At 36.9% G+C, this 24,893-nt stretch overlaps 1 protein-coding gene across 7 annotated transcripts in view; it reads right to left on the bottom strand.

The window, feature by feature from the left end:
• The window catches only part of CNTN5 (contactin 5), a 5,719,910-nt gene that overhangs the window by 3,043,275 nt on the left and 2,651,742 nt on the right, over positions 1 to 24,893 (bottom strand). For 6 of the 7 annotated variants that reach the window (XM_044072706.1, XM_044072701.1, XM_044072702.1 and 3 more), the window contains one exon: positions 16,132 to 16,341. The exons of the other annotated variant lie outside the window; for it this stretch is intronic. In XM_044072706.1, coding sequence (XP_043928641.1) covers positions 16,132 to 16,341 — 210 coding nt within the window. The remainder of the gene's footprint in view (positions 1 to 16,131; positions 16,342 to 24,893) is intronic. 7 annotated transcript variants of the gene reach the window in all.

The raw sequence follows: 24,893 nt of genomic DNA, 5'->3' as shown, positions 1-24,893 counted from the left end.
TTTGTTACATGTGGAAGATAATCTGGACTAATAGTATCACCCCCTCTCACCCCCCCCCCCGCCTCACACACAACAATAAGCTGCATTCCTACGCATAGTTGTAGCACAACATCTCTAGGATCTGAGATATGAATTAAGAAGCCAGTGGTCCAGTAGAAGTTACAGATCTGCCTGCTTATGTGAAAACCACTTTGGGTTAATCAAGACATGTGCATGGACAGCCTCAAGATTCACTGTGCAGTCAAGGGCAGGAGTTCATTGGATTAAATGTGTGATTCAGAGACATTTATCCTAAATTGTCCCACTTTTATAACTGCCATACTATGAGACACAAAACTGTACAATAAAACTGCCTGTGGCCATTGAGTTGTTCCTCCTGCTACTCAATGTTTTATGAATAGAAGGGGGGATATAGCTGTCATATTCCTCTTGGTTTACAGAGGAAAAGACTGATCTACAGAAGTGGTGATACTGGTATTCAAGCAAGTTGGAGGGATGATTGGGTAACTATTGTAAGATTTAGATGGGAGTGGTTGCTTCACAGCTACCAATGAACAGAGAGATGAGGAGGAAAGGGAGAGGTGTGGTGGATCTCTGTAATAAATGATTACATTGCTTTATGGATTACAGAACTGAGAAACATCTGCTAAAGTAGGTGGCACGGGCTATAGATGGGGAGAATGACTGGATAACTGGAAGGCAATTTTATTGTTTGGTGTTGGTGGTGCCATAGCAACTTGTTGATGGAGCATGGGGTGCAAAAGGACTTTGTGACAATTGATGACAATGTACAGGGCTAGCTATAGCCCACAACAATATTGGCTGTGGGACTGTGTGCAGTACACTTTGACCCTGGTATAGAGTACTGTGCTGCTTTGAATTACATTTGTATGTGTGGATCAGATATGGAACAACATGGACAAAATTAAATGGGGAAGGCAGGCCAGTTAAACAATACTGGTCTGCAGTGAATGTGCTTTCTTGGGTACAGGTAGGTGTAGGTTGTCAACAAGATCTATGCCATAACACAGTCTGTTCCCATGCTGCCTTACTGGACCCTTATGGGAAAATATCTGTGATTTTAGGGTATGTTAGGCACAGAAGTTTATGATGACACAGCCACTACAAGGGATTATGTCCACTGCATATGGTGTGGTGCACATTTTGTGTTCTCTCATTATCCACAGCTGCATGTCCACAATTACAGGTAGATACTTGTCGCCTAAAGTGATGACATCTTAAAGCAGTTCTCTCCTGCACTGAACAATGTGCTACTACAGATTTTCTGAGAGCAAGGATGTCAAAACCAGGGCATAGTCAAGAATAAATGGGTCTTCAATTAATGTGTATAGTATGAGCTGTTGGCATATTTCAGTGTAGATGGTAGCCACAGCAGAGGAGTCTGTGAGGTCCATTGCAGATTCATTGACATGTTCTTGCATACCCGCTGGATGCCCCATAAGATTGCATGGGAGAGGATGGCCATGGGTGAGGCCCTACCATCATAAACCACCCTCAATGCTATGGAAGTGTTCTTCTTTTCCCTTTCTAGTGAGACTGAAAGGAACCAAATACCTGGTGGTGGCCTGAATGTGAGAGGCAAGCTGGATGCACTATCCCACATCTTTGTTGGAGATGTGCCAGGCTGATATTGCTTAAAGTCAGTAACACATTTTAGTGGGATGTCTCTGCCATGAGTTCAAGGATGCTCATCATATTCATGTCTCCTCTAGAGGCACATCTGGGTTGCAGGCATGTAGACCTCACACACAAGGTACATTTGCTTGCATTCTTTGCATAGATGTTAGCTGTACTTTTAATGCATCACAGGAATGTATAATTGTCACAGATTGGTAATGTTATGGTTATGGGGTCCTCTGACATGGAAAAGGGCATGCCTGATATCTATGAAACATCAAAAACTAAGGATTATAGCGACCTTATACTAGCATCATCTAATGGCATAGTGCTGCTGTCAGCAGTGGTGACTGTTGAGGGTGTAATGCTGCCCACATCCAGTGACACAGTTCTGTTGTCCCAGAACCTGCATCGCCCTTGCTAGAATCCATGGAAAGACAAGTCATGCCCCATATCCATCTGAGGGATGAACCCAATCTCTTGCCTATGTTCCTTCTGTCAACAAAACATGAAGATCGGGGTTGGAACCACATGCTGGTGGTCCTTACAGCCAAGGCCTCATGCTTGGTGACTGAAATGGGTATCACAATGAGCATTACTTAATGGATGTGTATAGATGTCATTCAAGTACAGGTACATGACAGATCACAAATGGTAGAGGTAGCAGGTGTGGTCCATGGCCTGTGAAATGACTTATATGAGGGTATCACGTACATGATTGGCATATTTGGCAGGTGCATGGCTGCATTCACTGGCATCATAGAGCAGTCTGCCTTTAAACAGCAGGGCTGATACTGTTCCTATATGTGCCACTCATCTACCTCAGTTATGGTCACACCCTACAGGGTAGGTAATTCAAAGTCATATACTTCTACCTCCTCTGCACCATCAACTGAGGCCATGCTTGGTGTCACCTGTGCACAGTTAAATATGTGGCAGTCAGGCATATGACACAAGAAGTCACTCTTTACCTTTGGTCAAGCTAGCAGGTGTTGTTGCCAGTGCACTTCTCAGTGGGAAGGCATAAATGTGTGTTAATTCTTTCTATTATGTAATCTGTGAAAGTTTTTAGTGTCAATATTCAACTGTATCCCAGATTTAGTGCATTTTCCCTGATTATTTTTGGCTTCATTACTAATTCTGGAGGAAAACGTTGATTGTTGACAATAATAACATCATATCAAGATTCTTTGCAAGATGGCATAGAACACAACAGAAATCTAAAGTAATATTCACTATGAAATACAATAGCAAGGGGTCCAAATATAAAGATGATAAATCAGCAAGCAAATAAAAGTAGTAATGCTGGAAATGAATTCATCCTCAAGTCTTGATGAGAACCTTCACAAGGTTGACCCTGTTTTTCAAAAATCTCAAGAGACTGATACATAGATTGTATTTTACATAGCATATATAATGGACAGAAAAAGGTTAAAAAATAAAAAAAAGATAGCTGGGTGCACAAGATCTAGGATAAAAAAGTGCCTAATCCTGGTAGACGCACTGGTGCCATGACTCGAAAAAATGACGGTATAGAATCCCCAAGACATGGAAGCATTCCTACAATGGGGCTAGGCTAGGCTCAGTGGAAGGATGCCCCCCTCCCCCCATTATAGAAAGAAATAGTCCACAAAAATCACAAAAAAGAGCCATAAAGATGATAGAGTGGACTATTGAGAGTAAGAAGTAAAAATAAGTGCACAAAAAATGTCACAAGTTCCAAATTTGTGTTCATTAATACAACAGATTTATGAAAAATGTTATATAGACAAACAATCCTTGGGCCATTTGGAAAAAGAGGTAACTGAGTAATTGCAAAAATATAAAGAACAAAATCTAGAGATTTTTGAAAGGTATAAAATAGAAATACAGACATGAGAAAGAAAGAGAGATCTGATATGGTACAATACTTATGCAAAGGACAAAGCCAAGTTAATCAATACAACAAAGTAGCCTCAAAGACATTCAAAGAGAAATACAGGCAAAGGCATCCATATGTGGAAAATTTCACAATACAGAAAATAAGATCACGAAGAGGGAATGTAGAATAGAAGATGAGTAAATTAGAAGTTAAAAAGAATAGAAGATGACGTTATGGAATACCTGCAAAGTAAAGGATTTAATGTAGAAAGTCCAACACAGGTTATATCACAGCATGATGGAACAATGAGTTTCTCAGGTAAGGAGAAACAGGTGGAGAAGGAGACATCTGAAGAAGAAATATGGACATGAGAACGATAGAGATTTAATATGGTGCGATACTTATGCAAAGCAGAAAGCAAAACTAATCAATACAAAAAGAGCAGCACCAAGGATATTTGAAGAGAGATATAGGCAAAGGTACCCAGATATGAAAGATTTTACAATACAAAAAATAAGAAAACAAAGAGGAAAAATATAAAAGAGGATTAGTAATGAGTAAACTGAGATTATGGATTACATGCAAAGTGAAGGATTTAGTGGAGGAAATCTAACTTTGACAACATCACAGCAGGATAGAGCAATAGATCCCCAAATTAAGGAAAAACCAGTGGAGCAGGAAACATCTGATCAGTTGCCATATGAAGATTCTTTGGAGCCTTCCATAGGAAACCAGTACAAAAGTCCAGCTGGAACTGCACAGCAAGGGAAGAAACAGGAAACTGGGGAAACTGATACAATCGATGTTATGGAGTGATATGCCAGAGAGTCCACATATGAAAGAGCAACAGACAACACAGGATGAATCTGAAGAGAATGTGGTACAGGAAGATGCTATGGAACTTTCTACAGAATGTCCACAGGAAATGAAAAAGAAAAAATGTGCCCTCGGTTTTGAAGAAAATGATCTAAGGGAAGAGTTGCTTGATTTTATAGAGGTGGACAGACATATTAACATCAAAGAAATGAATAGACTACAGAAAGTCATTAACACCCAAGAAGTTGGAAGATTGGTAAAACAAATGAAGAGAGTAATTAGGACTCTTAAAAGAGATTCATGTCATATAACAGAAGTAAATAGGATATATTACTAAAAGCCCACGGTGGTGGTGCTGCAGTAGCGTTGTCGCCTCACAGTAAGACGCTGTCCGGTTCGATTCTCAGCTAGAGTGTCTTCTGCGTGGAGACATGCGTGAATGGGCGTACCTTCGTTGAAGGTTGTGTGTCAGGCCTGGCAAGCCGGTACATAAATAAATCAACTGCCAATCATTAGCAGACCGGAGTTCCGCTGTGGCGACCCCTAACCGGGAAAAGCCGAAAGACACAAACAAACAAATAGGATATATTACTGTACAGCTAAATTAATAAGAGATAAAGTCTTACCCCAAAAACACAGGGCAGTAAGGGAAAGGAAGAGGAGAAATCAAATGCCATCAAAGAAGTATCAAACAGAGAAAACCATAAAGCAATTAAGACAGGTTGTGTTACTGTTAGAAGAGTATACAAGAGGGACCAGCAAACATATTGAAAAAGATAAATGTGATAAAAGCAATGTGCAGTATCAGAACAGATCAGGATTATTGTGCATTATCACAAATAATAAACTAAATATATCAGCACAGGCAGACAAATGTGGAAGATATACAGAAAATATAAAGGAAAAGTACAAAATAAGCAATTTATTGATGATCCAAAAAAGTTTTATAGAGAATTGGGAAACAAGGCAAAAGGAACTGAAGCAGCACCAAAAAAGGAGAAATACATACATTTTGGAGAAATATCTATGAAGATCCTGTGGAATATAACAAATATGCTAAATGGATGGAAGAAGTAAAAGAAAGAATAAGACGCTCAACTGTTCAGGATATGAAATGGGATGAAGTAACAGTCAGAGAGACTGAAACAAAGTTAAGAGAAGCTCCCAAGTGGAAATTCCCAGGCCCAGATACAGTACCTAACTTCTGGCTAAAAGTATTAACATCTTTACAAGAAGATTTAGTTATGAGTAAGAACTATTTGTATGCTCACCCCAAACAGACAGCACCCTGGTTAACCATATCCTACATAAGAATGAACCTGTAAGCTATCCTGAAAAGTATTTTGACTTAGGAATGGGGTACATTCCTGTCATAGTACTAGAAACCCAAAAGACTAGGAGAAATTAAAAGAGGGAGTAGCAGTGGTATTCCAGACCAGAGTGATGATGTAAGGCTCAATTAATTAATTATGATAAGTTATTTATAGAAGCATACAGACGGCAAACGTCACTCAGCAACTGCTGCAAAATCTCACTTGTGCTAAGGATCTAATTTGGATGATGCGTATATACCTGTCTTGATTATATTATAGCAGCCATGGCAAATGCCACAGCCCTAAACCCTGTCAGGTTTAAGTTGTGAACACATAATAGCAATGTACTGATACTAACAAAGAAAGAAGACCTCCCTGTCTTCATACAGTTTTTTTAATCTGCAGGTGTTATAATGGGTCTTAATTTGAAAAGTTCATTGTGTACTGATTCTCTTTTATTATGGTTCTGTGCACACAAATGTGCATGTCGTATGCCTGGAAATAGGAAAAAAGGCAACAGCAGTCAAACAGGCAAGTCTTCTCAGGAAATGCAATAAACACACCTTTGGTGATTTCAGGTACAGCATAAAATTCATTAAAAGAGTTTATATGGCTCCACAACAAATTGTTGAGGTACATCTGGATGGCACTAGAACAGGATGTACGCAATTATTTATAGCTTCATCTGGATAATAGATGAAACAGAAATCATATGGAGGGCTTTGCACACCCACTCCCTTTCTTATACTTATAAACTGGAGGGTGGAACAACCACATAGAAAAAAAAAAATCAAAACGAAAGAGTGAACCCCCGCTGGAACACTAACAGATTACACTAATACAGGATAAGCCCATTTTTACGACAGAAATTCAGAACATTAGATGTATGTAATTATTCATATAGCAAGGTATTACATGCATCACAGTGATGTAACTTTCCAGTGTTTTAAGTAAAACCACATACAGATGTCAAATACTATTAGGCCCAGCTATCATTTAATACAGTATAGTTTTAAAGAAAAAACATAGTAAATTACAATAAACAGCATAGTGTACAGAGCAAAGTATCTCAGTAACGACTACAAAAACGTCAGTTTTGCTTGATAACTTATTTAGATATTGCTTATATACAAACATTCATTATATTTTGACAGCCAATTACAAAACACTAATAGATGCATGTTCCAACAATAGCGACCAAAGCTAATTATAAAAATGAAACGCCACCTCAAGCTCTTAAAAGTCAGAAAAAAGTAAAAACAGTAAATAATAAGGCCAGGACAAAATAGCAACTCAGAATACTTCTGTATATCAAAATATGCAAACACTAATAAGTTTCAGTATATGAGAAAAAGTTCGAAGTTCAAAACCAGAGTTCAGATAATATTCTTCTTTTTGGAATATTTTCCTGCCTGTCACTATCAGTTGCTGCCAGCGCACATATAGAAACCACACCAGTATTAATCTTCAGCATGCAGATAAAAACTGCACCAGCAGTAATCATCAGCACACAGGCAGAAACCACAACAGCAATAATTATCAGCACACAGAAAAAAACACACCAGCAATAATCATCAGCACACAGACGAAAACTACACCAGCAATAATTATCAGCACACACACAGAAACCACACCAGCAATAATCTTCAGCACACAGACTGAAACCACACCAGCAGTAATTGTCAGCACACAGACACAAACCAGCAATAATCATCAGCACACAAACAGAAACCACACTAGCAGTAATTGTCAGCACAAAGACACAAACCAGCAATAATCAACAGCACACAGAGAGAAACCACACCAGGAATAGTTGTCAGCACACAGAAACCACACCAGCAATAATCATCAGCACACAGCTAGAAACCGCACTAGCAGTAATTGTCAGCACACAGACAGAAACCACAACAGCAGTAATTGTCAGCACACAGACAGAAAACACAACAGCAGTAATTGTCAGCACATTTATAGAAACCACACTAGCAGTAATTTCTTACGGCAAACAATCATTCACATTTTGTTTTTGGCATCTTGTGACTTGGGAATAAAAGGACGATGACCTGGGGAAAAGAGGCCACACTTGCCATCTGTCCCACAGAGACTGGTGAATAGAAAAAGCCCATAATTCTTTTGACTCTCTGCCAGCTGCTCCTGCACCCACAATGGAAGATTAAGGCACTGACACAGGGGTACACACTGCCCCCTTTTTAAACCTGTTTGGATCTCCATTAAAAAATAATGCACTGCACTATTATTAATATATTTAAAAAAAAATAATACCTCGGTGGAGGTGTCTTCTTCTTTAAGGAGAACCATGCATGTGCCACATGCACGCCACCATGGAAGTAAACACATTGAACCCTTGCACATGTAATTAAAACTATCCTTTCCACTAAGACAGAAGGTAAGTTTTGAAATTAGAGAGAAAGTCAGTATGTACGTAAGTATGTGTATGTAATTTAAGCTAGCCATTCCTTTTCTGTAGGAGAGATAGTGTGTGTGTGTGTGTGTGTGTGTGTGTGTGTGTGTGTGTGTGTGTGTGTGTGTGAGAGAGAGTGCGTGTGTGCTCGTGTGTGTGCATGTGTGTGCGTGTGTGTGCGTGTGTGCATATATATGTTATTTAAACTGGGAATTCTGTTCCTATGAGAGATTGTGTGTGTGTAAGTAATTTAAACTAAAGAGATAAAGTGTGTACTTGTACGTGTGTGTCTATGTAATTTAAACTAGTTCAGTTTCTGTATGAGAGAGAGAGAGTATGTACATATGTGTGTGTGTGCGCGCGTGCGCGCACGTGTGTGTGTGTGTGTGTGTGTGTGTGTGTGTGTGTGTGTGTGTGTGTGTGTGTGTGCGCGTGCGTGCTCACGCATGTGTGTGTACTAACCATTTTGTTTGTATGACAGTCATTCTTTCTTTTCCCACATTTAGTTTCCACATTCTGATTTTACTTGCATGTCCTCCTAGTTCTTTACTTATAGTATCCTTCTTTCATCTTTCCTATTCTTACTTCTTTTCAGATCAATTCACATTTTCTTAACAATATTCCCGCTATTAAGTCTTTCTCCTCTTTGTCTATTTTCATTAATGTATAATGAAGATAAATAAACCACTTGGTTAATTAGCCCATCATCCTCTCTTTACAACACTATAAACCTCTTTTAATGAAAATTGTCCTGAACCAGGTAATAATCCAAAACACTATCTCCATAAGCTGTTTTTCTGCACTTTTTGGAAATGCATGCATTCTTCCTAAGTTAACTTCACATGCGCACACACATCCACACACGCACACACCCACACACGCACACACCCACACACGCACACGCTCACGCACGCACACACTCACGCACGCACACACTCACGCACACACACACACTCACGCACACACACACACACACACTCACGCACACACACATACTCACGCACACACACACACTCACGCACACACACACTCACGCACACACACACTCACGCACACACACACACGCACGCACATACTCACGCATGCACACACTCACACATGCACTCACACACGCACACATACATTCTGTACATCATTTGAAATGCTTTCAACACAACTGCAAATATTTTTCATATTTTCAGTAGTTCTTCCCACTGTATTTTTCTCACATCTTGCTTTCTGAATCTTACCCAAGCACATTTATTTTCTGTTTTGTAAAATATACCACTCCGATCTAAATACATCCTCAAATCCCTTGCTTTTTTCTTTGCTTACTTTCATCTCTCTTCTGTTGCTCATATTACTTCTTTCATCTAGCTCTTGTTTTCTGCCATCACTACTGAACAATTTGCATAACCCAAACTAGACAGTTTTATCTTTCTTATAAGATTCCAGCATTCCTCTTCTAATCAAATTTGTACATTCCCTCAGTACTGCAGTCATTACCATTGTAAACAACACTCCACTAATTAGGCACGCCTGTTTAACCTGCTTCTACACCCTCTGTTCCATTTATTATATGCTCTCTGACTTACTTTACCATTCAGCCCATAACTTCCTAGTACCTCTCACATACACTCATGCATTACCGCATGCTACAGACACATCACAGTCAGTTTACCATTTCCCTATTCCTTTGCTATACATGGTACTGCTTTCATAATCAAATTAACATATCACCACATGTATTCCTTTCAAACCACATATTTCTTCATTTAATACCATCCCCACCACTTGCTTTTTTTCTGTTGCAAAATGTCCATAAATATAGTTTAATATGTGTTTTCTAGTGTTACTGGTCTTTTTCTTCTTCTTTCTGCCTTTTCCCAGTTAGGGGTCGCCACAGCAGATCACCTGTCTGCTTATGATTTGCAGTGGAGTTTTATGGTGTCGAGTTACCAGCCCGGCACCCAACCTTCCACGGAAGGCACACACACGCACATGCCTAGGGCCAATTTTTAATGTCTTCTTTCTTCCTACTTTTAAATATAAACTTCACTACCCCGTTTGCATACATGCTCATTATTCATTCCATATGATAGCCATTCATTCATTACTACTACAATTTTTTCACCCCCTCTCCATTTTCTTATAAAATTCATATTATTTTCCATCTGCACCTAGTGTACTGTTTTCGTATGTCTCCCTTAAAACCTCATCCAAATCATTTCCCTTAATTTTTTTCTATTTCTTTGATCTCTTCATCTGTTATTTTCTTAACTTTAATCTTTTCTACTTGTTCTTCCCTTTACTTTATATGCACGTGTGTGTGTGTGTGTGTGTGTGTGTGTGTGTGTGTGTGTGTGTGTGTGTGTGTGTGTGTATTAATTTTCTGTCAGTATTCTCGTTACATTGCTTTGACCATGGCGTATCACCTTTGCAACATGTCTCATCCTGTCTATCACCCCTTCATTATAGGTGTTAATGGCCTGCACAAAATGAGTAGGAAGCATCAGTAACCATGCATCTCACTCTGATTTATCTAAGATGATGACCAGGCCTCTTTAAGAAAAAAAGAATGAGTCTTAGGTATTGCTACTTCAAGGAGCAGATAACAGTTAGATACATTCACTAACTGATACTAATTTCTAAAACCAATGCCACATTAAGTCAAAAAAGTGACAACATTTTTCAGTGAAAATGACTGTTGGATGGGCACCCATAGAGACTGAATATTCCCGTTTTTCTTCAATGCACATCATCTGTACTAGGACAGATCTAAAACATGTATGGTCAAGTCATAATGCCAGCATTCATACTTGTGACCTGATCTTTTCAGCCCCTTTTGTTCAGTCACTCATAATTATCCAGCTGCTAAAGTTCATAGGTTCATAGGTTCATATGTTGGTACTAGGCTATCAGCCCTAGGGCCTATACAAGCCTAGCCATAACAATTCCCTGGATATTTCTTCCCACAATATTTACTTCTCTGGACCCCTGTCTAGCAGGGCGACTGACATGATCCCCGGGGTGAATTTCCTATCTCCCATCCAATCATCAAGATTCCTTTTGAAGAGGGCCAAGGAGGCGCTCTGCTTGACATGTATGGGCAGTCTATTCCAGAGTATGGTGAGTCTCTGGGTCAGGAACCTATCCCTCCAGCATGTTTTGTTCATTGTGATGACAAGGTTTAGATCCCTGGAGCGTGTGGCTCTGAGGAATTGGGATTTCTTTAAGTGGAGCATGTCAAACAGCTCAGGGTTTGACATGGCCTTGTATGTTAAGCAGAGATCATCTCTGAGTAGACGATATGCCACAGACTATAGCTGGAGTTTTTTTAGACGGTCAGCATATGGCATCTGCTTTAGGCCTGTAATTCTTTTAGTGAGGTATTTCTGTGGCCTTTCCTGCTGTTGTAGATGTCTTGTGAGATACATACCATACGGGGCATTATGCTCTATAATGGGTCTAATGAGGGATGAGCACAGTGGGACAATGAACTCCTTTTTTCTGGATGAAAAGCCCTTAGTGATGAGGTGTACCACATAGAAGGACTTCCTGACTGTTGTGGCGATGTGTTATCGAAAGTGAGACCACTGTCCACCTGTGCACCTAAGTCTCTTATCACACTTTCAGTGTTTAGTGTACTGCCACCTATGTGGTAATTCATGGGTACATGTTTTTTTCCAAAGGGGATAACTATACATTTCTTGGCTTTAAGCTTGAGCAGATGGCTCTGGCACCAGGCATCTGTTTCTGTAAGGCCCTTTTGTAGAATATCCACATCATTTGGGGATTCAATAATGGCTCCCAGTTTGCAGTCATCTGCAAACTTTGTTAGCCTGAGTCCCTTAGTGTTGGCCTGTTCTTCAGAGAAGTAGTTGCCAAACAAGAGTGGTCCCAGGACTGAACCCTGAGGTACTCCACTTGTCACTTGTCTGGAGCTGGATTTGGAGTCGGCTACTTTTACAGTCTGGGTTCTGTCAGTAAGCTAGTTGGCAAGTAAAAAGAAAGTAAATACAGCCTATGGTGAATACTCATATACTTCTGATTTTGGATATACAACTTTTATTGAAAATGTAATAGAATATTTAGAGAAACTGATAATGTGAGAGTCTAATGTTAATTTATTTTTGATTTATATGAAGTTGCAGTATAGAGGAACTGATTAACACAGGAATATGTATTAAACATGTATAGGCTTGCATCATCTACAATGACAGGATAAAAATTCAAAGCATGAACACACAATGAGATAAGGCAACCTAAGCATCAATTTAGACATTTTAAACAAACAATGCAAGGCAAAACAGAAAATGAGAATATGCCCTGTCCTAAATGTGACATAAATACAGTGTCATGGAGTCCAAGAGGCTATAGAATATTAGTATATAAATTACAAATCAAAGTAAATAATAGATGAATAAAAGCATTTGCCTCACACCCTGAATTTACAGGACCTTTCTGTAGTGATAAGGAAACTGATGAATACTATAAGATTTTGCTACAGTATTTTTGTTGAACAGTGTCTTTATGTACCTGTTGAAAATGTCCTCTGTCTAGCTGCATAACCTGAATAATAAAACAAAAATAAATACAAAGTGTGAATGGAATACAAGAAACAATAGAAAATAACAGCAAAAAGTATATACTGCAGGGGCAGCTGTGACCTCTTGACACAAACATCCCACAAGGTACAGAAGTAGTGTAATGGGAGCTTATAAGAGCAGTACCAGTACAGAAGAGCATATTACTGAGGCCATCAAAGAAGTGAAGATTAAAGATATTCATGGAATTCTAGGCAAAAAAACAGACACCCCGAGTTTTAAATACTCCTTTCCATAAACTCTGTAATGAAATGATAAAGGATGAGATGAGAGGGATCCATTTATTAACAGTCCAATATGCAGTAAAATTAAGTAAGTAATGAACATTGTGCTCCGTCTTCAGCAATGACCTTATATTAAACAAAAAGCAGATGAGAATCTTTCACGTTCATCTGTAGTCATAAATTGAAAGAAGTCCGAAGAAGTTAAAAAAACACAGTCTTAATTATTAGGAGCGTTCTGTACTTTATTTATTTATATTGGGGTAGCAGATGATATTGTGGATGCTTAAGTGGGCTCTTCTGGTATAAACAGCAGAGTAGCTTTACTGCTGCAGTGTTGGGGTATTCGATACCCATCTGGTGTTCAATGGCATACAACTGACAAAATGCTGTGAGTGAAATAAAACAGGCATCGCATAATGCGATAGAAAGTAATGAGACACCTGTTCAACCCAGGCTGAGCAGTCCTGTACTTTGTCATTCACACATGTGAGAGAGAGCTGGTAAGTACCTTCAAGATGACTTATCAGGGATATGGCATAGTAAACTGTGTAACAAGCAACAAATTGCATTTTAGAATAATTTCCTCTTCAGGTTCCAAGCAAACTGAACTTCCACAAATTGTGCCAATTTGTTTTGTTTGTGGAATTTTTTAATTCATTTATGGCATCCCCTTTATGATGATAAAGTAATGTGCTTAAATAACTTTTAAGATGAAATCGCTTTCTCCTTTACAACATTTATCAGGGCTTCTTTAGTCCATTTATGTTACTTGCTTACTAAGCTCAGGCTCACTACAACTGGACTAGTGAGCATTCACTTGCTGTAAGTAACGCAGTAGGGACAGTGCAAGGATCTTGTTGGTCTGCAGGTCCATCCTGGCCCTTAAGGATGTCCAGCTAAAGGGACCAAGCCTCACGGTTACTCAGAGGTGCCTTGCACATATACTAAATGTCAATGTTAGAAAAGCTGCTGATGGTAATGTGTGTGTGTTTTTAACATATCTCTCAAATGACCAGATTTTGACTCGTATTTCTGGCCAATTCCTTATAAAATTTGTGGTTTTCTGGCAACTCACAGAATATTGAAGTTACTAAATAATGAAATATGAGTTTCAGACTTCATATCTTTAAGAAAATGCATGCTAACACAAATCCTGTTATTCTAGCAACTTTCTAAGTTAAAAAGAGCAATATTTAAAATCTTTCCCTATTTTTGGGCCATTTTATCTCCATTATTTAGGCCTTGTCCAGATTTTTTGCATTAAGAGGTGATAAGGTATGCAAACTTCTCAACTATCCAGATGTTTGCCTCATATATTTGGCCTATTCCTCATACAATTTGTGTATTTTTCTGGCACTTCATGGATGATTGATGTCACTAAATAAGGATATACGAGTTTCACACTTCACATCCTTCAGAAAATGCATGCTATGACAAATCCTGTTATTCTAGCAATTTTCCAAGTTAACAGCAATAGTCAAAATCTATCCCTATTTTAGGGTATTTGTCTCCCTCATTATTTTAGGTTTGTCCAGATTTCTTGTGCTAAGAGGTTGAGAGATATGGAGGTATGGTATGTAATGGCCTAGTTGGGGGGAGGCAGGTTAGTCAATTAACTTGATCAGGTTTGACCCTGTAACTTAGTTACAAGAAACAAGAACCTGAATCTTACACCTACTACCAGACTGCTGAATGAATTGTGAGTTTTAGTGGAGACAAGGGTCTGAATCTTCTACACCAGCTACCAGAGTGTTGACAGAATTATGAGTCTGAGTTTCAGTACATTTTCCGGGCATTAAGAGTTCCAGTGCATTTTCATAGAATTGAGTTACAAGGAAAAAGAACTTTACTGTTGCTCATGCTAAGTCTGTTTTCAGTGTACAACTAACTGTTTTGTTTATCAAATGGCAGTTACCGTTTGTGTTAAAAAATGTGAAAGCAGTGTTAGTAGCATAATTGCCTTTGGTGCACAAGGTTGTGGATTCTACTCCTACACCATGTGGATGGAGTGCTGGTATTGCAGTGCCCTTTTGATTGCTGATTATTTGGTGCATTTTAATTGGAGATGGGGCTCTGCAATCCTGATTGTGTCCTCCTTTGTATGAGATGCCTAGTAACTATGAACTTATAGGTTTGTCAGTCATTCTGTATTTCAATTTTTTCCAGCTTACCTTTTTTTAATGTTACATAGGTGATTAATTCTTCAAGAGCATCAGGCTCCGAATTTGTAGATGAAACACTAAAATCTAAAGTTGTTTGCCAGAGGCAACCTTTTTATTCGTTACATATCTCTTTAATGTGGAATTATTCAAATGACTTTTACTTCTGCAGAGATTGTGCTTATTGACTGATATTGGTGGATTGTAATGACATGTCTGAGTGGCCTTTTATGATTGAAATTTTCTGAAATCAGTAGTTTTGTCATTATTGGTTCATACATTTTGTTGCATTGCTTACGAGAATAATGTTCAAAGACTACAAATTTAAAACACATTCAAACTCAAGTGCTGCTGTATTATGCAAGGAATATAATTTAATACAATCAGGAAGGTGAATCAAGGAACACATACATGTATGCATGGTCCTAAAAATGTGTGCAAGGAGCAATTGGTTTGAAAACGGCCCAAAGGTAAACTTAATCCTTCACTGGCCATATGCATTTTCTTTGAATGTGGGTTTTATGCTGTTTCAATGAATATGAGTTTCAAGGGCAAAGAAGTTTACTGCTCATGATGTCTGTTTTCACTGTCAGGCTGCACTGGTTGTTTAGCAAATGGCTGTTAATGTTTGTGCTATTTTATTCCAATATCTGTAACCATTGTAGAAGTAAATAAGAATTGATTCTCAGCTGGGATGCCTTCTGAATGGAGTCTGCATGTCCTCCCTGCATTCATGTGGGTTTCCTCCAGTGCTCCAGTTTCCTACCATGTTACAATGACATGTGCCTCTGGATGTCTTCCCTGCATTCATGTGGGTTTCCTCCAGTGCTCTAATTTCCTACCATGTTACAAATACATGAGCATCTAGAGCGTTTCTTCCTGGGCCTCTGCTAAAAATTGGTTCATTCCAAGTCAGACTTTCCCAGCAAATAAATAAATATCTTACAAATAACATTTGTACAGCATGTACATTTTCTGAAACAACTATGCATACATGAGACTAGTTATATAGTGAAATTAACTGTCATATTATACCATTATCAAAACAGTACCTGTAGGCAATTTGTATTGCATTTCCCAATATTAATCAAATGACAAGTAAAATAAAGAGATACCGTCATGTTGCATGGAGTCTCTGAAGTAGAAGAGGTCTGTTGATGAATGGAAAGGGTTCCCTACATCTTGCCATCTGTTAGAATTCTGCCTCGATGAAGAATACTGAGGCCTAAACCTTGAGCTGAATAGACTTGAAGTCGAGCCCCCTGGCTTTATTCTCAAGATAGCAGCGTATGAGGTTGTCTGACCAACAACAGCTTCAGAAAAATCTACAGAAAATAAAATGTGTTTTATTAATTGTCTTTAGTGGAAAAATAGAAAAAAATGTACTTCACTGTTCTTCGAAATAACAGACAGTCTTGCAAAGTTTTCTGAATATTTTTGCAGAAACTTAACTGCTACTAAATTTAGTTAAACTATAAAAATATAGGTTACTGCAGGAATAAGCAGCTATACAAATCAGTGCTGCAATAATCCTGTTATAATTTATTTGGTTAATATCCTCCGAAGCCATATGGGTTAAACTTGCTTTCTTATGAGAAATAATCACATGGAAATGATCATGTTAATCAGAAAGGTAGGACGTTCAAAACATAAGGTAGCAGAAAAAATATAGATCATACAGATTAATGGGTATATATTAAATTCCATCACATTTGAGAGACAGAGAGAAGATCACTGTATTGCTGGATTTTAAAATGCTTATTATGGGCAAATATTGCAATAGTGGTGGGGAAAAAGCTTGTTATGGACTTTAACTCTAATCTTGTCACCAGATAAGAACCCTCTGGCTGAAATTCTTTGAATTAAAGGCAACAAAAGTAACTTTAAGATAAAAAGTTTTTTTTTTATAAAAATGAACTGTGAAAACTACTTTATATTTTCAGTACATTTATTGGTCATGGTTACTTTTAAATAGGGTTAGGGATGTCCTCTGCTTCTCATGGATGAAGAGACTTTTCCAGACCATGGGGATCCTCTAAGACATCTATCAGACTCACCATCATGTTTTATTTATGTTACAAGCAAAATTTAAATCCTTGAAACTAGTGGTTCTGATGTTGTTCATTTTGTAGATATGCGAAACATTCATCAGAGCTGAATCCGAGGATGCCTTGTATTCCAAGCATAGATCCCCTCTCAGTAACAAGTAGGAGAAAGGAAATGAAATTCTTCCATAATTACTGTATTTCGTGGATAGGAAATGTCTCCAGTGGGTCCAGATATGCATTGTGATTTTCTTGGGGCATGGAGGATGACTTATATCTGGCTACCATAGGGTACAGGGGTTTATGACTGTACAACAGGAAACACTACAACATAAATGAAGGAATGATTGCTGCCCATAGCCACACTGGATACATTTAGTTGTTTTCTTATTTACACCTATGAACTTTTTTTGCTATGGCATGCTTATTTGAAAGAAATCTATCACCTAAGTCTGTACTACTTTCAACAGCCATGAAACTGTGTGTCTGCACTACCCGTGAGAATATCCAATTGATTGTTTAACATCTTGTTAGATAATAAAAATGTATTTCAAATACTACGAATGTTTCTAATATCACTGACAACCATCAGTCTTCAAATACCAGTAAGTCACTTTGTCTAGCTATCACACCATATTTACCAAGCTGTCTTTTTCTAGGACAGTGTTTTTTAAGCAAGCCCACCTTTAATGTCCAGTAGGTGAGAGAGAGAGCGGGGCTGAGAATGAGCCCCAGGAATTACTACACTGCAAACAGCATGGAGTTTCAGCCTGCGCCCTAATATTCTGTCAGTAAGAACATTAGTATTATTGCTAAGGAGTGGGACTATGCCAATATGCTAACATGCATATGAATCCCTGATTAGTGTGTCACCCATGATGATGATGACTGATTTCCATACGTACATATTTTCTCAAACTTGCTGTCAGCTAAATAAGTTGAAACCAGGTAAATCACCAAGGCCTGATGGTTACGTGGCAGAATTTTACAAGACTTTCAAGAAATAGTTAGCTCCAATACTACTGAAAGTATACAGATATATAATAAAGTATGGTACTAAAGACCTGTATATAAATAACTCAGAAACTATATTTATACCAAAATCCAAATCTGATGCATCAAACCCAAACAACTACAGGCCGATAACACTCATAAATATTGATATTAAAATTCTTTCTACAATACTAGCTAGTAGAATCAGACAAATCCTACCTCACATTACATCTTCTGAGCAACTAAGCTTTATGAACAACAGACAAATATATGACAACACACTTACTATTGATTTAATCATTAGTTTAAAAGTGAATAATAAATGCCCTAGCTATGCACTGTCAGTAGATGCAACTAAAGCTTTTGATAGAGTAAATTTTGATTTCTTATTATATATACTCAAGAAATTTAATATTCCTGAGGACTATCAAAAAGTACACCTAGGCACCAGCAAAGACTTGTAAACTCCAAAAGGCACCCTTGATGGATCGGACACAATGCAGAAATGCTGTTCCGCAAGTTTAATTGTAAAAAAACGAACACACACAAAAACGCTGTTACAAACACACACTACATTTTCATTTCAATTGACTTCATCAGATGCATACTGGGTTTTAACAATTTACATTTATAGTACCTCTAATGTACAAAATTTATTAATTAACCTATCAGATGAAGGAAAGGGATTATTTAAGAACTGATAAACCGGGCGGCTATTTGTACTTCCTAGAAACATCTTATGAACATTACTTAAAAACCTAAATGACTAATACATTTATTAATTTATTACAGTACAAACCAATTTAAAGCCTTTCTTAAAATCAATATATACAATAAATAAGAAACCTCATAAAATATTTAAAAAGTTCAGTAACTAAATTACTGTCACATTAAATACATATAAACAGGACATAAAGCTCCATTTAGTGGCGTTTGCCATAAATACATCATAAAAACACCCTGAAATAAATGAACCTTTTTCTATTAAAAAGTATATATATTTTTCTATTATAAAAAATAAATAGTATGCAAAATTTGTGTTTGTAAACTTTGTCTTAAAGAATCAATTAATAATATATATAATTCTGAATTTATATTTTTCTGATTAATGTTTTTAACTACCTAAAAACTACCAATGTTCTAAGAAAAGAAAACCTAATGCAAAATTCATAGTCTGGAACAAACTGATGTTAATGAATCTGTGCATACTTGTTTAAAAAGGCTAACCTTAATTTAAGAACAACAGAAACAAAAAGATTCACTGAGCTCACCACCAAAGGCAGTACGCATGGAAACCAAGCAAATGTTGAAAGCAAACCTGCTGCTGCCACCCAAGCTGAAGTAAAATGTTTGAAATTGTTAAAAATCAGTTCCTTTATTAACAAAATAAAATGGAGTCCTGCTGCTGCTGCTGTCTGGATAAGCGCTTTCGGTTGTTGAACCTTTATCAAATCCAAAAAAAAAAAGCACTGTAGGGGAGACACCCAGTTTTTCCTTTAAGAATAGGAAAAATCTGAAAAGGATCTTATGCCATAGGAATCGTCGAAACTTGGACACAGAACATTCACCCATGAACAAAGTAGACACCTATAAATTTGGATTTTGTAAAGCATGTCAGCATATTAAAATGGATAATTTATTTATACATCCAACATCTAAGAAGGAATACAGGTTCAAAGGGTTTGCGAATTGAAGGAGCAAAAATGTGATTTATATTGCTGAGTGCCAATGCTGCTCAGCCTTCTATGTGGGGAAAACAAATAGAATGTTCAAGGAACGTATCCTGAGACACTGTCAGGAGATTAGGAATCAAGTAAATACGAATGCTCTATATGGTCATATTAAAGTTAATGGAGACCACACTTTTAAATTTATGGTCGTAAGCAGGCTAGTAGAAACAATACAAGGAGAGGATCTGGCCAGCTATACCGAAACTGAGGAATCAAAATGGATTATGAACCTTAGAGTAGACCAGAAACCTGGATTAAATGAAATTGTACTGCTCAAACCCATCCTGAAAGGAAGGGCTCTAAAGAAATAATGCACATGCATCAATCCTGTGTTATTTCACTTTAAAAACTCCAAGCTTTCAGCTAACACTAAGTAAATAAATCATGCACTCTGAATGAGAGGTGTGTCCATACACCCAAACTTTATTGGTTGATTGAATGAATGAGATTCAAGAAGCTCTTTTTAAATGAAAGGAAGCTGCTTTTTTTTTTTTTTTTTTTTTTTTTTTTTTTTTAGGATTTGATAAAGGTTCAACAACTGAAAGCGCTTATCCAGACAGCAGCAGCAGGATTACATTTTATTTTGTTATGAAGTAACTGATTTTAACAATTTCAACCATTTTACTTCAGCTTGGGTGGCAGCAGCAGATTTGCTTTCTTAATTTAAGAACAGGGGCTATCGATATGTGATCATTCAACCATGGAAATTTATTCGCCTGCAGGGTAATCTTATATTGTGCATTAATACATTTTATCTTCCTGAGGACTATATAAACATGGTTAGGGCTCTATACAAAAATGCCATGACAGCACTGTCTATAGACAAAAACAATCAAATCCTATTCAAATAGTGAATGGTACAAGGCAAGGTTGCCCACTATCACCTTACCTGTTCAATATTTACATAGAGCCTCTCCTGCTTAAAATATCACAAAGAACTTACCATCATATTATGAATATTTCCAAAGTCCCAATAAAGTATACAGCTTTTGCTGATGAGCTTAACATTTATTTTGAATTCCCTAATACTGATTTGAATAAGATACTAAACTCCACTGAAAAATTCTCAAAAATATCTAATTATGCGATTAACCCTAACAAATCAGTCATATTCCCTCTGAATACTCTAGGACATAAGGAATTCTATTTCCCTGAAACTGAAATTAAAGTCAGTTATAATTTCAAATATCTGGGTATTATGTTCACTCATCCCCAATCTGATATGACTAAAAACAACTTGCTTAAAACCTGATCAACCATCACTGAAGACACTAAGAGATGGTTAAACCTCAATGTATCTCCACTAGCTAAGGTGACCATAGTTAAAATGAATATTCTTCCAAGACTCTTGTTTCATATTAGTGCTGTTAACCAAAATATACCAAAAAACTTCTTCTCCAAACTTGAGACACTACTAGGAATGTTTATTTGGTATCCAAATGTACAAGAATAAAATACACTAAATTAACATTACCCAAATAAAAAGGGGGCCTAGGCCTACCTGAATTTCAAACATACTACAACATACTAAACTCTAGTCGAATTATACAAATAGCAAATTTTGAACCATTCAACAAAGCATGGTATCCACTTTGGATTACAATATATTACAATCATCTAATCTCATGCAATTTAAATCCTAGAAAAGTACCCTTTCTAAATTCTAAGATGTTAAAGCACTTTAAGGTTCATCCCATAATAATAAGAAACACAGTAATATTTCAAAAGCTGGTAGCCTCCCTAAATCTTAAAGATACTTTGGGATTGGGACAGCCAGTACACCTTAATCCTAATATTAAATTAAACAATACTATATTAAACCTGAATCAGTATCCAAAAATTAAAAATATCACTGTATGGGACCTATACCAGATCAAAAGTTTCTCAGCTGCCAATATTAGACTAAAACTTGAAGTAAATAAAAGCTATAATACCATAATCAACCAATTAATATACCTGATCAACACAATTACTATGAATGTCAAAATATGCAGCTACATCAACAAATTATTAACCTGCTACTGTCGCGGTCTAAAATGTTATCAAATACATATAGATTAATAATAAAAAGTAGATATCAAGATGCAATTCTATATTCCAAAGTCTGGGAAGAGAAAAATAATAAGATAACTGATGAACAAAAATCTGCTGCTATTGAACTTACTTTGAAATTAACTCTCCTTAAAAAACTAATTTATACCCAAATTATGAACAATAACAATGCGTATCACGCAACACTTTTTCTTAGTAAAATTAATCCCTCCCACTCCCCTTATTGTACCATATGCCAAAACAGTGTTGCTGAAATCCTTCATATTTTTTGGAGCTGTAAAAATGTTTACAAGATGTGGTGTTCATTAAGAACCAAGTTAGAAAAAAAGGGATACACCAAATCTACTCTGTCATGGGAAATGGCAGTTATATATATATATATATATATATATATATATTCCCTAATAATTTCTTCTGCGAAAATAAACACATCATAGTCACAATGTACGCAATGACCAAATCATATATAGCCCAAAATTGGTTAGACAGAAGTAAAATCACATGGGAAGAATTTAAAGGAACGGCTATAAAGTACTTATTAGCCAGCAAATTAATTACAAGAAGCCAAAAAAAAATCTTACTATCAGAAACATTGGAAAACGCTTTTAGAAATCCTAAGACAAAATTGATTTATGACCAAGGGACTTCACCATCAATATTACTTTATATAATTAAGGGAAACTAAAGACAATTAGTATAGAAAAGTGTATACCCACATTAACAGTGTACAGGTCATGGCAAACACATATAAGATGAACATTAAGGTGACATCGATGTATATATTCTACATAGCTAGTGCAAGACAGAATGTTTATTTAGGTAGACTAGAATATCTGGTTGCAATGTTTTAATGTCACATTTTCAATATGTTGTTTACTATCTTTATGTAAATGTCTGTTTTACAGCTCATTAAGAGCAGCTTGATTATTAGACAATTCTGTATAACTGTTACCCTAACATTGATGATTTATGTTATGTATATCGTATTTGGACGACTGAAACTTGATATTCCAAGTAGATTGTATGTATATTTTCTGTGTCATTCTTTTCTTGTATTTAAATTGAAGAGAAATGTAATAAAAATTATATCTGAAAAAAAAAAAACTTGCTGTTGGCTACCATTAGAGTGCAGGCTTGTGGCAACTTCCTCATAATCTTTTCTGAGAAGCACTGTCATAAGTTGCTGATTCTCAAAATAGCACAGAATTCCAGTATTTCAAGTGTACTAATCTCATAAAATTCTGTGATAAAATTTCAAAATTCTTTTGTAGCAGCATCACCCCAGAGATTGCCATACTAGGTAACTTCACAAATGAGTTCTATGCACACTTCAATAAATGCATAGAACTGGCAGTCCACCAACCTAAATAATCTTTACTGTTAAAGAAAGAAAAAAAAAACTCTTTAAAGTATGCAGCAAATCAAAACACCCCAATATTAAGGATAACATCAGGAAATTGATCAAAAACATGAAAAATATTATTAGGTATACTAAAGCAGCTCATGAGTTTATGTTAGCATATGAAGCTAAGGACATTACAAAATCATTCTTTAGCTATAGCTGGAAAATAAGAAATATCATGCAACATTCTCAGAACTTTTTATAATGACAATAGCTACTCTGACCCGGAAGACATTGCCATCATACTAACGAACAAGATTAGACCAAATGTTACTTTAGAGGTGACTCTCCAAAGCCCATTTATCCCTAAATTTCTCAACCCCCTCATTTGTTAATAAGGCACATACACTTTAGGTTGCCTTCAAGACTAAAAATACTTCTTTCTTGGGACCTAAAAACATCCCTGGTTGTTTAATAAACAGTGCTAAACAAGCACTGGCAGGGGCACTTCTTAAACCATTTAAGTTGTGTTTAGTCACTGGTATTGTGCCTGAGCTTTGATGCACAGCAGAAGTGATGTCACTCACAAGAGGTGGCTCCGCCACTGACCACCGAAATTAAACACCCATTAGCCTGACGATTCTTAATTGCAAAGTTATGGAACATGTAATAAACTATGATATGAGAAAATCCCATCATGTTAGACCCACAACAAGTCAGCTTTGTCAAGGGCAGATCCTGTCTAATGAATCAGGTTAACTTCTTTGCCAGAATAACTCAGGCTGTTAATGACAGTCATGCTGTCCACATGCACATCTAGACCTGACCTAGACATTTGACACTATCTCCCATGCTAGTAGAGTTAATAAGCTTAATGTATTACAAACAGATCCTTACATAGTAAGACTGATAGTAAGTTTGCTGAACAATAAAACTTACATGGTGCAGGTAGTAGGTGCTTCATTAGACAGTATGAAGGTGATCAGTAGTATGCTGCAGGGCTTAGTGCTGGAATCTCTATTGTTCAGCACTTACTTTTTTGATCTCCAACCTCATGATTCAAAACCTCTGGCTAACAAAGTTTGCAAATATCTGCAAACTATTAGTCAATTTCAAGTCCATATCTGATGCCCAAGCCATTCAGCATGAGCTTAACTGTCATTATAAAAACTAGTGTGCTAATAATGGGCTCAAAGTAGATTCTAAAATATGTAATATTATCACATTTTGTAGACAACCCCCCACTTATAAAATAGATAACACCCTACTCCAAAATGTGAATGTTGCTTGAGAACTTGAAACCTAGATCTATAATGCCGTTCCCTTTTATCATAATGTTATGACAGCAGTCAGAAAGTCCTTCTACCATTGCAAAAGGAATATTATACAGATCTAAATAGCTTATAGACTTTTTATACTCATCATTGTTAAGGCCTGTTATTGAATTCAATGTTCCTTTCTAGACTTAGAAAGACTACTGAAGCTCCTAACTAAGAAAACCATTGGTTAAAACCCCTAAACTACCAGGAAAGACTGGAAGCAGTGTCCCTTCAATATCTTACAGACTTGAGGGGAGATATTTGCCTTCAGTGCCATTACAAACCCAATGCTCCTGAATCCATTGTATCTTCACAAATCATATAGTCTAGCAAATAGTAGAACAAGGAATCTAAATCTTCACCAGCTGACAGAGAGGTTCATTAACCAACACATTT

Source organism: Protopterus annectens, chromosome 5.part0 (genome assembly GCF_019279795.1).
Source record: "Protopterus annectens isolate FY-2018-M chromosome 5.part0, PAN1.0, whole genome shotgun sequence".
In the NCBI taxonomy this organism is placed as follows: domain Eukaryota; kingdom Metazoa; phylum Chordata; order Ceratodontiformes; family Protopteridae; genus Protopterus; species Protopterus annectens.
This window is presented reverse-complemented; position numbering and strand designations above follow the sequence as displayed.